Below are 12,626 nucleotides of genomic sequence, written 5' to 3'. Positions count from 1 at the left end.
TTAACAAGATGGGCCAAAGCACAGCTAATGAAGGATTGCAGTGCAAAAACTGCTGTGAAGTTCATCTTTGAATATATATTGTCTAGATTTGGCTACCCAAGGATTCTAATGAGTGACCAAGGGACACACTTCTTGAATAAGACCATTGAAGAATTAACTAAGGAATTTTAGATTTACCACCAAAAGAACACTCTTTATCATCCTCAAGAAAATGGAACAATGGAAGCTTTCAATAAGAATCTAGAGAATGTATTGACCAAGGTATGCAATGTGAATAGAATTGATTGGGATTTGAGGATTCCAGATTTGTTGTGGGCATACAAGACAACATGCAAGAAATTGATAGAGCATAGACCTTTTAGGTTGGTATTTGGACAAGTGACAATTATGCCTATGGAGTACATTGTACCAAGTTTGAGAATTGAAACGTTCACAGATATGGTAGACCCTAACATTATTAAGGAAAGGATGTCGCAGTTACTGGACGTAGGAAAAGACAGGTTCATAACATGGTTCCATCAACAAATGCAGAAAGAAAGGCAGAAAGCTTGGGATGATAGGCACATCAAGAAGAAGACATTCTAGGAAGGAGATCTTGTACTATTATTTGACATCAAATTCGTGAAGTTCCCAGGAAAATTTAAGACTCATTGGATAGGACCATATATCATTAAGAAAATCTCTAATGGTGGTGCAGTTTAGCTTGTGAAGTTAAATGGTCAGCTGATTCTAGGACGAGTGAATGGTAGCAGATTGAAAGTATACAAGGACAACTATGTCCCTAGAACTTCGCACTGAAAAATGAAGGGAAGAAAGTCTTAGTGCCACATGTAGTTGAAAGTGGGCACGAGACTATAAACTACTTTGCAGAAAGGGACTTTATCGAAGGGAGATTACTGTGCAATACTCAGGAGTATGATGAATTCCGAAGGAACTGCGATGAAAAAAGGATGACTGTGCCACAAGGGAAGGTTCATCGAAGTTGGCCGGAAATATGATCGCTAGAAGGAAAAAGCTAGTGTTAAAGGGCACTGGAGAAATGAATTTATGAAGCACAACTGGCCGAATCTAGTACCATACCTTCATTAAATGAGAAAGATCTTAGCAAATCATGGGGTTGGAAATTCAAATTCGTTATAAAAACCATATACGCCACTACATTTTACACTTTTTTGTTTGGAGAATTCAGTTTGAGAACTTGCAACTAAGTTTGATAAAAGTAAGTTGTTGTATGTCTAAGAGAAGTTTTGAAGAAATTTCCAGAGTGTTTGAAGAGAAAGGGTTAACAGGTATTATGGAAGCACAAGCCGGTAAAACCACAATGATGAATGTACCCATGTCCCCAAGGTGTGCGAGGTCATCAAGAAAGCAGGTACCCACAAAAGCACAAGTACATAAGAAACATGAAAATAGTATAATTGAGGTTTATGGGGTTGAACTAAGAACATTCTAGAGGACAAAGACACAAAAAGAGTTGCGAACAAAGAATAAGGAAGACAAGGGGAAGAAACCTACACAGAAGGGAAAGAAGCCAATGTAGCAGAAGGTACCTCAATAGATCCATGACAGTGAAGAGGAGGCTGAATTACACTGAATGGAGGCAGAGGGTGCAAAAATTCCCTCTGTGCTCCCACCTTACATGCCACCGAGAAAACTGAGCACCAAGCTAATCAAGGACCCAAAATATGTGAAGTTTGGCATGTTCACTCCATTTCTAATGGAGGAAGTGCCATTTGATGACAAAGTGTTGAGGAAGATCCCACAAATAAAGATGGAGGACTAGGATTTCAATGATCAGTGAAAATACCCATAGTTTTAGCCGAGAAGATACCTGTAGCAGGTATATTACCCATAAAGTGGAGTTACAAGGTTGGAGCCGCATCGGTGGGCTGCAGGATTGTAGAGAGAAGGCCTCTTAAATATGCTAAATGTGCCACACTTCGGTAGAAGCACATCCAGTACAACCAGTGTGCGATAGATTCTCATATTAGTACATGATGGATGCCTTTGGCTAGGGACAAGGATCCCAATCAACTAAATGCTGATAAGAAGGATTACAGGACTGCCTCACCAAGGAAAAGACCCCACATAAGAGTTTGTGGGAAAGAATCAGGACAAGGTGATGACACAAACGATGAAGGATAAATTTGGAATAGTGAAGAAATTGCATGGGTATGACATTAACTCTATCGAAAACCAAGGGGTGTGCTTCACCGCACACATCTTAGTAGGGAAGATCATGCAGAGGTGCAGAGAAAATGAGGTCCCCACAACCGTGGTTTCTTTGGCTGCGAGTGGAGCATTGAAGCCTAGTTTAACTGGGCCGCCTATTTGTGTAAATAGTTTTTGGTAGACTGCAGGGAAGCATAGGAGGAAGGGAAGACGTTTCATTATGTGTGGTTAATCATCATCATTGCACTAATTTCATGGAAGGAGTCGGAGGACTCACAGTTTCCTCTTGTCGAAGCATATGTTTGTGAAGCAACGAGGTATGCCTCCCTCTGGCATACAAAGGAATGGTCATGCGCGATGGAAAATAGGATTTTCTTCGTACTGCTGTCAATGGATTTACACATGGTGGTGAATCAACACCCAAGGCTATCACCCAGTCTATATAGGCAATACTGCAACATCGTGGACTTTAAAGCAGACTTCCATCGAGTCTATGTGAAGGCAAGGAGGGACCCGACGAGGACATGGCACCCATTTCCATATTTAGTCACCGATGATGACTTACTCACAGTAGTAGAGCATTGTTAAGCATAGTCGATGACCCCATGCAACGAAGAGATTGAAACAGAGAAGGGTACTCCACAGGATGCAGGTCCGAGTGGAAAGGATACAGAAAAAGAACAAGGCACGAAATGGATAGAGCCAAAACAAGAACATGGTACTCAGAAACCCCTCAATGATGGAGTATTAGAGGAGTCACCATTAATCATTAAAAAAAGGTACGTACTGTTATCACCCCAAGAAACTCTCCTAGGTTGTATATCAGAGATGCTCGGGAACATTACAAACTCAACAAAAATGTTGGATAGATGGTGGATGAATGTAAGAAATGCTGCATATTCAAGCTAGATAACCACTTCTACTATGATTGACCCCAGACATGGGTGAACACCCCCAGACTACAAGGCTTTAGACCACCAATTACTCACATTTTGAGGATAAGGTGATAATGTAGAAGACTGACCACACCAACAGATGCACAGGACCCTGTGATGGCCGGCTGCAACCAGTTAAGAGGTCTGTAGATCTGTTTTCTAATACACAGACAGGATGACAACTCTCTGGCATTAAAACAACAGAAACCTGCAAACAGATTCAATGATACATGCTAAATCCTAACACAGAGGTGGGATGACAACCACTCTAATGCTAAACATTAACAACACATGAATAAATGTAAAATAGGCATAGCCTGGAACAAGAAGGAGAAGTGGAAAGTGAGCAATCAACAGCAAAAGAGGCTTGTATGGGCTGGAAATGTAGACCAGAAGCTGCAGGTTACAAAGTAGTTACAATCTCCAGAAGTTGAAGCTTACAACAAAATAACACTCATCAACTTGATTACATCCTTTTTTTGAGTATATATAGAGTTTGTTTACAAAATTTCTCTGCTAGGCTATGTGTGGAGATGTCTTAATTGACTACCAACCGCATTTACAGTTGGATATGGGTCTTCTGCTACAATCTGAATGTTTTAATGCACAAAATGGCACTTTCTGTACTTTGATGTACTCCTTGAATAGGTGAAATATTATCTGCATGACTTTAAATAACTGCTGCAGTTATTTATCTGCTCAAGGTGGTACTTTCTTGTCTTTGACCGTGCTGTTCCTTAACTGTGGTAGCTGAGGAATTTATGCACTGAAAACTGGATTATCTCTTGCTTCTCTGTGTGGGCAAAATAGGCCGCAACCACTGAAAATGCATTGAAAATGAATGAGCAGTTAAGAAAGAATGCTGGTCATTGGATGGATTACATGAACGATCGAGATCAGGCTACGCAGGCCATCGGAAGACATATGCGGATGAAAGAGTTTGGGCCGTCGGATCAAGTGAACTAATAGTGGAGATTTGATCTGAGAAACTATCGGGTGGGTAGGTGAAAGGGAGAATCAAGGGCCGTCCGATCGCGGGATGGACGATTGGACGACTGATGGGCGTTGGAGGTGATCAACAGTTAGCGGGTGGGGGACGTGGTATGGTGGCGGGAAGAAGTTTCCCCACACCGCTTATGAGCAATGGTGGTAAACGTACAAGGAGGGTGCGATACGAGTCAGAGAGTGCTGCATGTCTGATTTGATAGGCGCGAAACCGCTTTCCCTGGGAGTTATCACATGCGCAGGTTTACAGAGCGGGGAAAGCGTCTATTGTCGGATGATGAAGCGGGACGATCGGACGACTAACGAATTACAACACGTGCTCAAGGTTGAAATGATAGGCGTGGGCGAGCCCAGTCTTTATTAAGACTTAGGGTTATGATTTGTTATTATATGCGCAGGGTTACAATGAAAAATAGGTTAAACATGTTTAATAATGTTAAAACACAAAAAGGCACGAGAGTCGATAAAAAAGGACTTAAGCAGGGTTATTGGGGTTTATAAAGCTAATACGGGGTTTATAAAGGTTTTAAACAAAAAGAAGCCTAGGAGCTCGAAGAAAAAGGGTTTAGGCGGGGTTTTACAAAAGACTATAGAGAGGCATGAAAATAATGGGTTAGGGGAGAAATATGAGAATGGAAGAGGAGGTGGAAATGGGGTTGTGGGAGTTATAAGGAGAAAAAGGGGAAAATGAAGGAGAAAACATGAAAGACTGTTGCCAGCCTTACAACCAAACCAGCACTGCTCAACACCTATTTTATCCATCAACTATTGAAGAACATAGCAGAGCTAACACTGGCTCCTTCTGGGGATGAGATCCTCCCTGTGAGGTCTCAAGAACTTGCAGACCACTGCCTTTCCAGTTGAAAACAAACTAGCCAAAATTCCTAGTGTTCCATTGGGCATGGAGTCTACTTTGCCTGCACAAAACTAATAAACACAAAATATTTACAGCTTTGAAGGCCAAAGACCTTAAACAACATAAACTTTCAAAAACCGCCCATTAACTGGGCCATCAAAAACTGTCTCTCCTCCCATACTTTTGAGTATGAAGTTGTTGTTCCCTTGAATCTGTGAAATGATGAAAGACCCTGTCCAAAAAGCATCAAATTTCCCATGATTGCCTTTCTTCTCCTTTAGTGCATCCCATTTCAAGACCAAGTCACCAATCTGAAAATTATCTGTTTTTCCCTTTTGTCAAAGGCTTCCTTGATCTTTCTCTGATGTGCTGCAGCCTTTTCAATCAACTGTTCTGTAATATGATGTATTTATGCTAGATCAGTGATCCTCTCTGCCATGTATTCTTCCTCATCCTGCTCTTCTTGAAGGAATTTTTCCATAGGGAGAGTTAGCTGAATTGGAAATATAGCTTCAGTGCCATATACCAACTTGAAAGGAGAATTACCTATGGATTTTTTAATGGTCACTCTGTCAGCCCACCGTGCATACTTGAGTTTTGAATCCCAATTCTTTTTATTGTCCTCTAACAACTTTTTAATTATCCTGATCATACTTTTATTAGAGGATTTTTCTAGATCGTTTCCCTGTGGATAATATGAGGTGGAATGAACAAGTTTGATACCCATTGAATTACACATTTCCACCAGCTCTCTTGCCCTGAAGGCTGCTACATTATCTGTAATTAATTTATGTGGGCAACCAAATCTGCTGAAGATATTCTCTGTCAAAAACTTTGTGACCACATTGTGATCAGCTTTCCTAGTAGGGACTGCTTCAATCCACTTAGTAAAATAATCAGTGGCTACTAATATCCACCTGTGTTGGCCACTAGAATGTGGATTAATTTCTCCAATGAAATCCAAAACCCACTGCTGAAAGGGTCCTTTTGCATGTACTGGTTTTAGGGGCAGGGATTTCAACTGCTGTTTTCCTTCAAATCTTTGGCACCTGTCACAAGATTTAACAAAAACAAATACATCAGAAAATAAAGTGGGCCAATAGTACCCAACTCTGAGGACTTTATGGGCTGTAGTTTTCCAATAATGGTGCGCTCCACACATGCTGTTATGAAACTGCTGCATAACTTCTTTTGACTGATCTTTGTCCAGACACCTTAAAAATACTCCAGATGGATCCCTCCAGTAGAGCAGATTTTTATTGATGCAATATTTTGCTGCCCTGAGTTTTAAAGTTCTAGCTTGACTTTGAGTAAATTCTAAAGGGATTTCTAGCTTCAACAAGAAATTAATTATTGCATAATACCAACCACACAAAGCTAGATTCTTGGCCATTGACTGTTTTTTCTCTGTTTCAGCTGTTTTTTCCTCTTCTGCCTGAAAATATTTTGCATTTGCATATAGGAAATCAATGTCCAAAGACCTGCAATTTTCTTCAGCCAATAATTTGGCAAGACCCCGACCTCTGACTAGTTTAGTGGGCTTTAGCTCTATGTTAAATTCTATCATCTTTGCAATCCATTTTTCTCTTCTTCCATAAGCATCAGGTTGTGTTAAGACATCTTTTAAAAGCCTTTAAGGATTTAATAAGAGCATATGCCTGCTTTTCTATAATATCATACCTTAGTTCAGCATCCCTCAAGTTCTTGCTGAAAAATGCCACTGGAAGTTCTGAACATTCTTCATCTGCCTGCAATAAAACAACTGCAATGGTGTCCTCAGAGGCAAAAGAAAATACATGGAACTCTCTTCTGTAATCAGGGCTGCTTAATGTGGGAGCCTCCATAATAGACTTTTTAATAGACTCAAATGATTGTCTTGCTGTATCGGTCCATCTTACCTCTGCTCCTTTCTTCAACATGGAGGTCACATGCTTAACCAATTGTGCAAAATTTGGAATAAACCTCCTGAAAAAATTTATTTTGCCAAAAAAGACTGAATATCTTTCTTTGATCTTGGGACAGACAAAGTCTGAATGGCTTTTACTCTTTCTGGGTCAATCTGAACACCTACAGCAGACACAATATGTCCTAACAACTTGCTTTCATTTAAAGCAAATTGAGATTTTTTGGGATTGACTGATATTCCAAACCTCCTGCACTTCAAGAATACTTTTTTCAAATGCTGTAAGTGATTTTGATGACTGCTGGAGTAAACTGTTATATCATCAAGGTAGATAAGCACAAATTTGTCCTTCTCTCCCACAAATGCTATGTCCATAGCTCTCTGAAAGGTGGCTCCAACATTCATCAGTCCAAATGGCATTTTGGCATACATAAAAGTGCCCCAAGGAGTGGTAAATGCAGTCTTTTCTTGATCATCTGGGTGCATAGCAATCTGATTGAAGCCTGAAAATCCATCCAAAAATGACATCACTTTAGCTTCTGAGACCTTTTGCAACAAGTGCTCCATATTTGGAAAAGGATAGTTGTCTTTCTTTGAGAATTTGTTTAAATTTCTGAAATCAACACACAGTCTGATTTCTCCACTCTTCTTCCTCACCACCACTAGATTGGCCACCCACTTTGAATATCTGAGAGGAACAATGATCTTGGCAGCCAACAATTTTTTAATTTCTTTCTCAATCAGTGGAAGAAGCATGGGATTTATTGGTCTTAGCTTCTGTTTGAATGGTATAGTGTCTTTTTCCAGAGGGATTTTATGCTAAATTATGTTCTTGTCATATGTTTTCAGATCACTATATTCCCAGGCAAACACATCAGCAAATTTCCTCATTAAATTGCAGTATTCAGCACTTTTATCAGCAGACAAATGAGTAGACAAATTCACATACCTAGGCTGACCTGGACTTCCTATATCATGCTTACAGACTGTAGATTGGTCATATTTTTGGGAAACTTTGTAAGGCACATCATTCTGGTCAAATAGTCTTTCAAGAGGGATTAGACCTTTAGGAATATGGTTACTGGGAAGCTGGACTATGCTGTCTTTACCAATTTTATTTCTAAGCTGGGATTGGCGTTTTTCTTCCAAGGCATCATTTTCTTGGTCAATTTGCATCTCAGAGAACTCATCAATGACTTGAAGGAACCTATTTATCTCATCATCATCATTAAAAACTTTCCAATGCAGGACATTATCAGGCAAGGATGGTCTATATTTCATTTCCACTTCATAAACTAGTCTGGGAGGCAAAGGAGGTATAAATAGACTAGTTGACACAACAAGGGAATCCGCAAGCTGATTCTGGGCTCTAGGAATGTATGAAATACAGAAATAATCAAAAGAGTCTCTGATTGTCCATACCTCATCTCTGTATGCTTTCAACCTGGGGTGCTTTGCTTGAAATGGTTTATTAACTTGCTGAATGATAAAATCAGCATCTCCAAACACCTTTATGCTTCTAATTCCTCTGTCTTTTGCTGCATTAAGGCCCAACAACAATGCTTCATACTCTGCTATGTTGTTTGTCACTTGATAAACCAGCTTAAAAGACATGCATTCTCTCTAGAACATGCCCCATCAAAGAACATTTCCCAAACCTGACCTCCTTGCTCTTGCTCGGCCTAAACTGTTGGTTCTTGAGCTGCATTTCGGCCTTCTGAGATTCTTCTATTTGGAGAATACATGCTCCAAAATTAGTGTCCACTGCATAAATTGGATAATTTGTAGGATTCTTCCCATCACTAATGACGTATGCCAATTGTGCTTCTCTATACAACCTCCTACTTTCTCCTCCAAACACTGGGACAGTGGCATAAGATAGATCATTTTGTAATGTCCCACCTAGTCTCTTAATACACCCCCTGGACAGCGGCATGCCAAACTTAGGAGGGACATCTGCTACCAAAATATCCATCATCATACTCTTCATGGGAAGCTGAGTTAAGGTAATGGCCAGATCTTTAATCAATCCAAGACATTTCACCTTCCTTGAATCAAAAGAGAATAAATCATGATAGGGTCTAGTGATATCAAGGCCTAACTCTTCCATGACAACTTTAGGCATCAAATTGTGGCTGGCCCTTGTGTCTAACAGGCAATTGTGGAGGATTTTGTTGTGAATGGTCAAAGAGACATAAAAAGATGGAGAATTATTATCAGCAGGTTCAATCATGGGGCTGAGCACAATGGAAGTTTTGTCATCTTGCAAATTAACATAGTCAGTGGAGGTTTGTGTGGTTCCTAGCTCAAGGGTTTGTAGGATAGGCTTCCTAAATACTTCACTCTTCACCAACTCAACCAGAGGCACAGATATTTTCAATTTCTGAACTTCTGACTCAAGGCTGAAAGAAGAAGATGATTTATCAAAACTTTTTACCTCTTGAACTGGACTTCGGAGGATGACTGGATCAGCTACTGGTCTTCTCTGCTTAATATTCCGTGGTTCTGTTTGGATAGCAGCCCTTTGGGTAGGATTCTCCTTGACAGTTTTTGCATTGGATCTCAGGTTATATCTCTGCTGCATTTCACCAGTTTGTAGAACAACTCCTCTATCCCACTCTTGACTGTCTTGTTCCTGCAGCAATGATTGTTCATACTCAGCCAATGTAAAAAAGGCATCACTGCCTTTATCTTCCATGTAGTGAATTTCATCCTCATCTTCCTCAAATTTTTCCTCCTCCATGACTACATTTTGGAAAGGAGTTTTAACTTTTTGATCTTCTTTTGAATCTTCACCCCTCTGCATAATTTGTAACTGTTCAGTTTCTTTTCTGAATGGATTGGGGTTTCTTGGAACAAATGTGTTTTGCTACCTTGTTTTCCCTGAATTCTGCTCAACCTTTAGCTTAGAAATTTCAACAGCCAATGACTTTATCATCTTGGTCATTTTATCTATTTTAGGCTCTGAGGATGATGAAGAAGAAGTAGAAGCCTGATTTCTCTGTCTTCTTCTGTCAGCTTGACTTTTAAGCTTTTCTGCAGCCATGATATTGGATTCTACTTCTAGGGCTGCATCCTGCATGTCTGCCAGTGTAGCACATCTCCTTTCTCTCAATAACAGGCATAAATCAAAGTCAAAAGCATTGGCATAAGTGAGTTTGGCAAAGGTAGAAGTAGGTTTCACCTCAGCTGGTATCTTACTATACATTCGATTGAATCTTTTATTAAAATCAGGTATTGATTCCCCATTTTCCCTCTTCAGATTACCAAACTCTGTGTGATAATACAGCAAGTCCTTTTTATCTTCCCATTGTTTCAAAAATGCATCATCTAATGCTTCAATATCTGTTATAGATCTCTGGGGAAATTCTCTAAACCACTTCCTAGCCTCTCCATCAAGGCTTTGGACAAAAACTCTCATCCATACATCATTTTCACTTATGTCTAAATTATCAGCATAACTGTAAAAAGCTTCAAGATGCTCTTCTGCTGTCACTCCCTCTGTTCCAGTGAATTTAGGCATATATTTTTGATATTCTCCCATAGGCATAGGATTTAAAGGGATAGGCAACACCAATGGTCCATATCTGGCAGCTACAATTCTCTCAATCCTCGTAGGTGCTTGCTGTCCTGCCATGATTGGAATATTTGGGAGAATACTAGTAGCTTGAATGGTAGGAAGTAATGTGATGGATGGCAGAAATAAAGGGATGTTTTGGACTGAAATGGAAGCTTTCTTTGGACTGAGATTCAAATGGGAACTAACTGCACAAGGTGCTGAGCTAATCTCTGCAGATTTTTCCTTATTAACAGTGTTGATTTCTAAATCTTCAAACTGTAAATCTTCAGCAATATCTTTATCTTTCAGAAATGCATGAGACTTCTTAGGCTTACCTGATCCTGATGCCCCTTTTTGTGATGCTTTTTTCGATTTTACAATCCTCTCAAGTTCAGGAACTAGTTCAACAGGAGATTTCTGAGGATTTCTTCGAGTGTGTCTCACAAACTGAGCCAGAACTTCAATGTGGAGTCGCCAAAGGTTGGTTTTCCTCCAATGGAGTCGCCAGACAGATGATTACAACCAGAAACTGTGTTCAAACCTTGTCTGTCATCAAAGCGTGAAGCTGTGTCATTCTCCCAGGGAAGCTGAGTTTCAATTCTCCTTTCCCCGGCAACGGCGCCAATTAATGTTATCACCCCAAGAAACTCTCCTAGGTTGTATATCAGAGATGCTGGGGAACATTACAAACTCAACAAAAATGTTGGATAGATGGTGGATGAATGTAAGAAATGCTGCATATTCAAGCCAAACAACCACTTCTACTATGATTGATCCCAGACATGGGTGAACACCCCCAGATTACAAGGCTTTAGACCACCAATTACTCACATTTTGAGGATAAGGTGATAATGTAGAAGACTGACCACACCAGCAGATGCACAAGACCCTGTGATGGCCAGTTGCAACTAGTTAAGAGGTTTATAGATCTGTTTTTTGATACATAGAAAGGATGATAGCTCTTTGGCATTAAAACAACAGAAACCTGCAAATAGATTCAATGATACATGCTAAATCCTAACACAAAAGTGGGATGACAACCCCTCTAATGTTAAACATTAACAACACATGAATAAATGTAAAACAGACACAACCTGGAACAAGAAGGAGAAGTGGAAAGTGAGCAATCAACGGTAAAAGAGGCTTGTATTGGTTGGAAATGTAGACCAGAAGCTGCAGGTTACAAAGTAGTTACAGTCTCCAGAAGTTGAAGCTTACAATAGAATAACACTCATCAACCTGATTAGATCCTTTTTTTGAGTATATATAGAGTTTGTTTACAAAATTGCTTTGCTAGGCTATGCATGGAGGTGTGTTAATTGACTACCAACAACATTTACAGTTGGATATGGGTCTTCTGCTACAATCTGATTGTTTTAATGCACAAAATGGCACTTTCTATATTCTGATGTACTCCTTGAATAGGTGAAGTATTATCTGCATGACTTTCAATAACTGCTGCAGTTATTTATCTGCTCAAGGTGGTACTTTCTTGTCTTTTACCGTGCTGTTCCTTAACTGTGGTAGCTGAGGAATTTATGCACTGAAAACTGGATTATCTCTTGCTTATCCGCATGGGCAAAACAGGCCGCAACCACTGAAAATTCATTGAAAATGAATGAGCAGTTAAGAAAGAATGCTGGTCGTTGGATGGATTACATGGACGATCGAGATCGAGCTACGCAGGCCATCGGAAGACATATGTGGATGAAAGATTTTGGGCCATCGGATCAAGTGAACTAACAGTGGAGATTTGATCTGAGAAAATATTGGGCGGGCAAGTGAAAGGGAGAATCAAGGGTCGTCCGATCGCGGGATGGATGATCAGATGGCTGCCGGGCAGCAGAGGTGATCAACAGTTAGCAGGTGGGGGACCGGGTATGGTGGCGGGAAGCAGTTTCCCTACACCGCTTATGAGCAATGGCGGTAAACGTACAGGGAGGGTGCGATACGAATCAGCGAGTGTCGTGTGTCTAATTTGATAGGCGTGAAACCGCTTTCCCCGGGAGTTATCACATGCGCAGGTCGACGGAGCAGGGAAAGCGTCTATCTTCGGATGATGAAGCAGGACGATTGGATGGCTGACAAATTACAACACGTGCTCAGGGTTGAAATGACAGGCGTGTGCGGGCCCAGTCTTTATTAAGACTTAGGGTTATGATTTGTTATTATATGAGTGGGGTTACAATGAAAAAT

The 12,626-nt window shown here is 40.4% G+C and overlaps 1 protein-coding gene across 1 annotated transcript; it reads left to right on the top strand.

Annotated features, from left to right (window-relative positions):
- The first annotated feature begins 219 nt into the window (after window positions 1–219).
- On the top strand, window positions 220–585 carry LOC149159164 (uncharacterized). The gene has a single exon (XM_089434211.1). It carries the CDS (start codon window positions 220–222, stop codon window positions 583–585), a length of 366 nt encoding a protein of 121 aa, XP_089290337.1.
- Window positions 586–12,626: the final 12,041 nt, after the last annotated feature.

This window comes from Pinus tabuliformis, chromosome 5_2, assembly GCF_031772625.1.
Source record: "Pinus tabuliformis cultivar Carrire ecotype Pingquan chromosome 5_2, CPIR1, whole genome shotgun sequence".
Classification (NCBI taxonomy): domain Eukaryota; kingdom Viridiplantae; phylum Streptophyta; class Pinopsida; order Pinales; family Pinaceae; genus Pinus; species Pinus tabuliformis.
Note: the sequence above shows the minus strand (reverse complement) of the source record. Positions and strands in the feature narration are given on the sequence as shown.

What these genes read in the sequence shown, in the direction of transcription:
- LOC149159164 (XM_089434211.1), top strand. Translation starts at nt 220, where the DNA reads ATGGAAGCTTTCAATAAGAATCTAGAGAATGTATTGACCAAGGTATGC.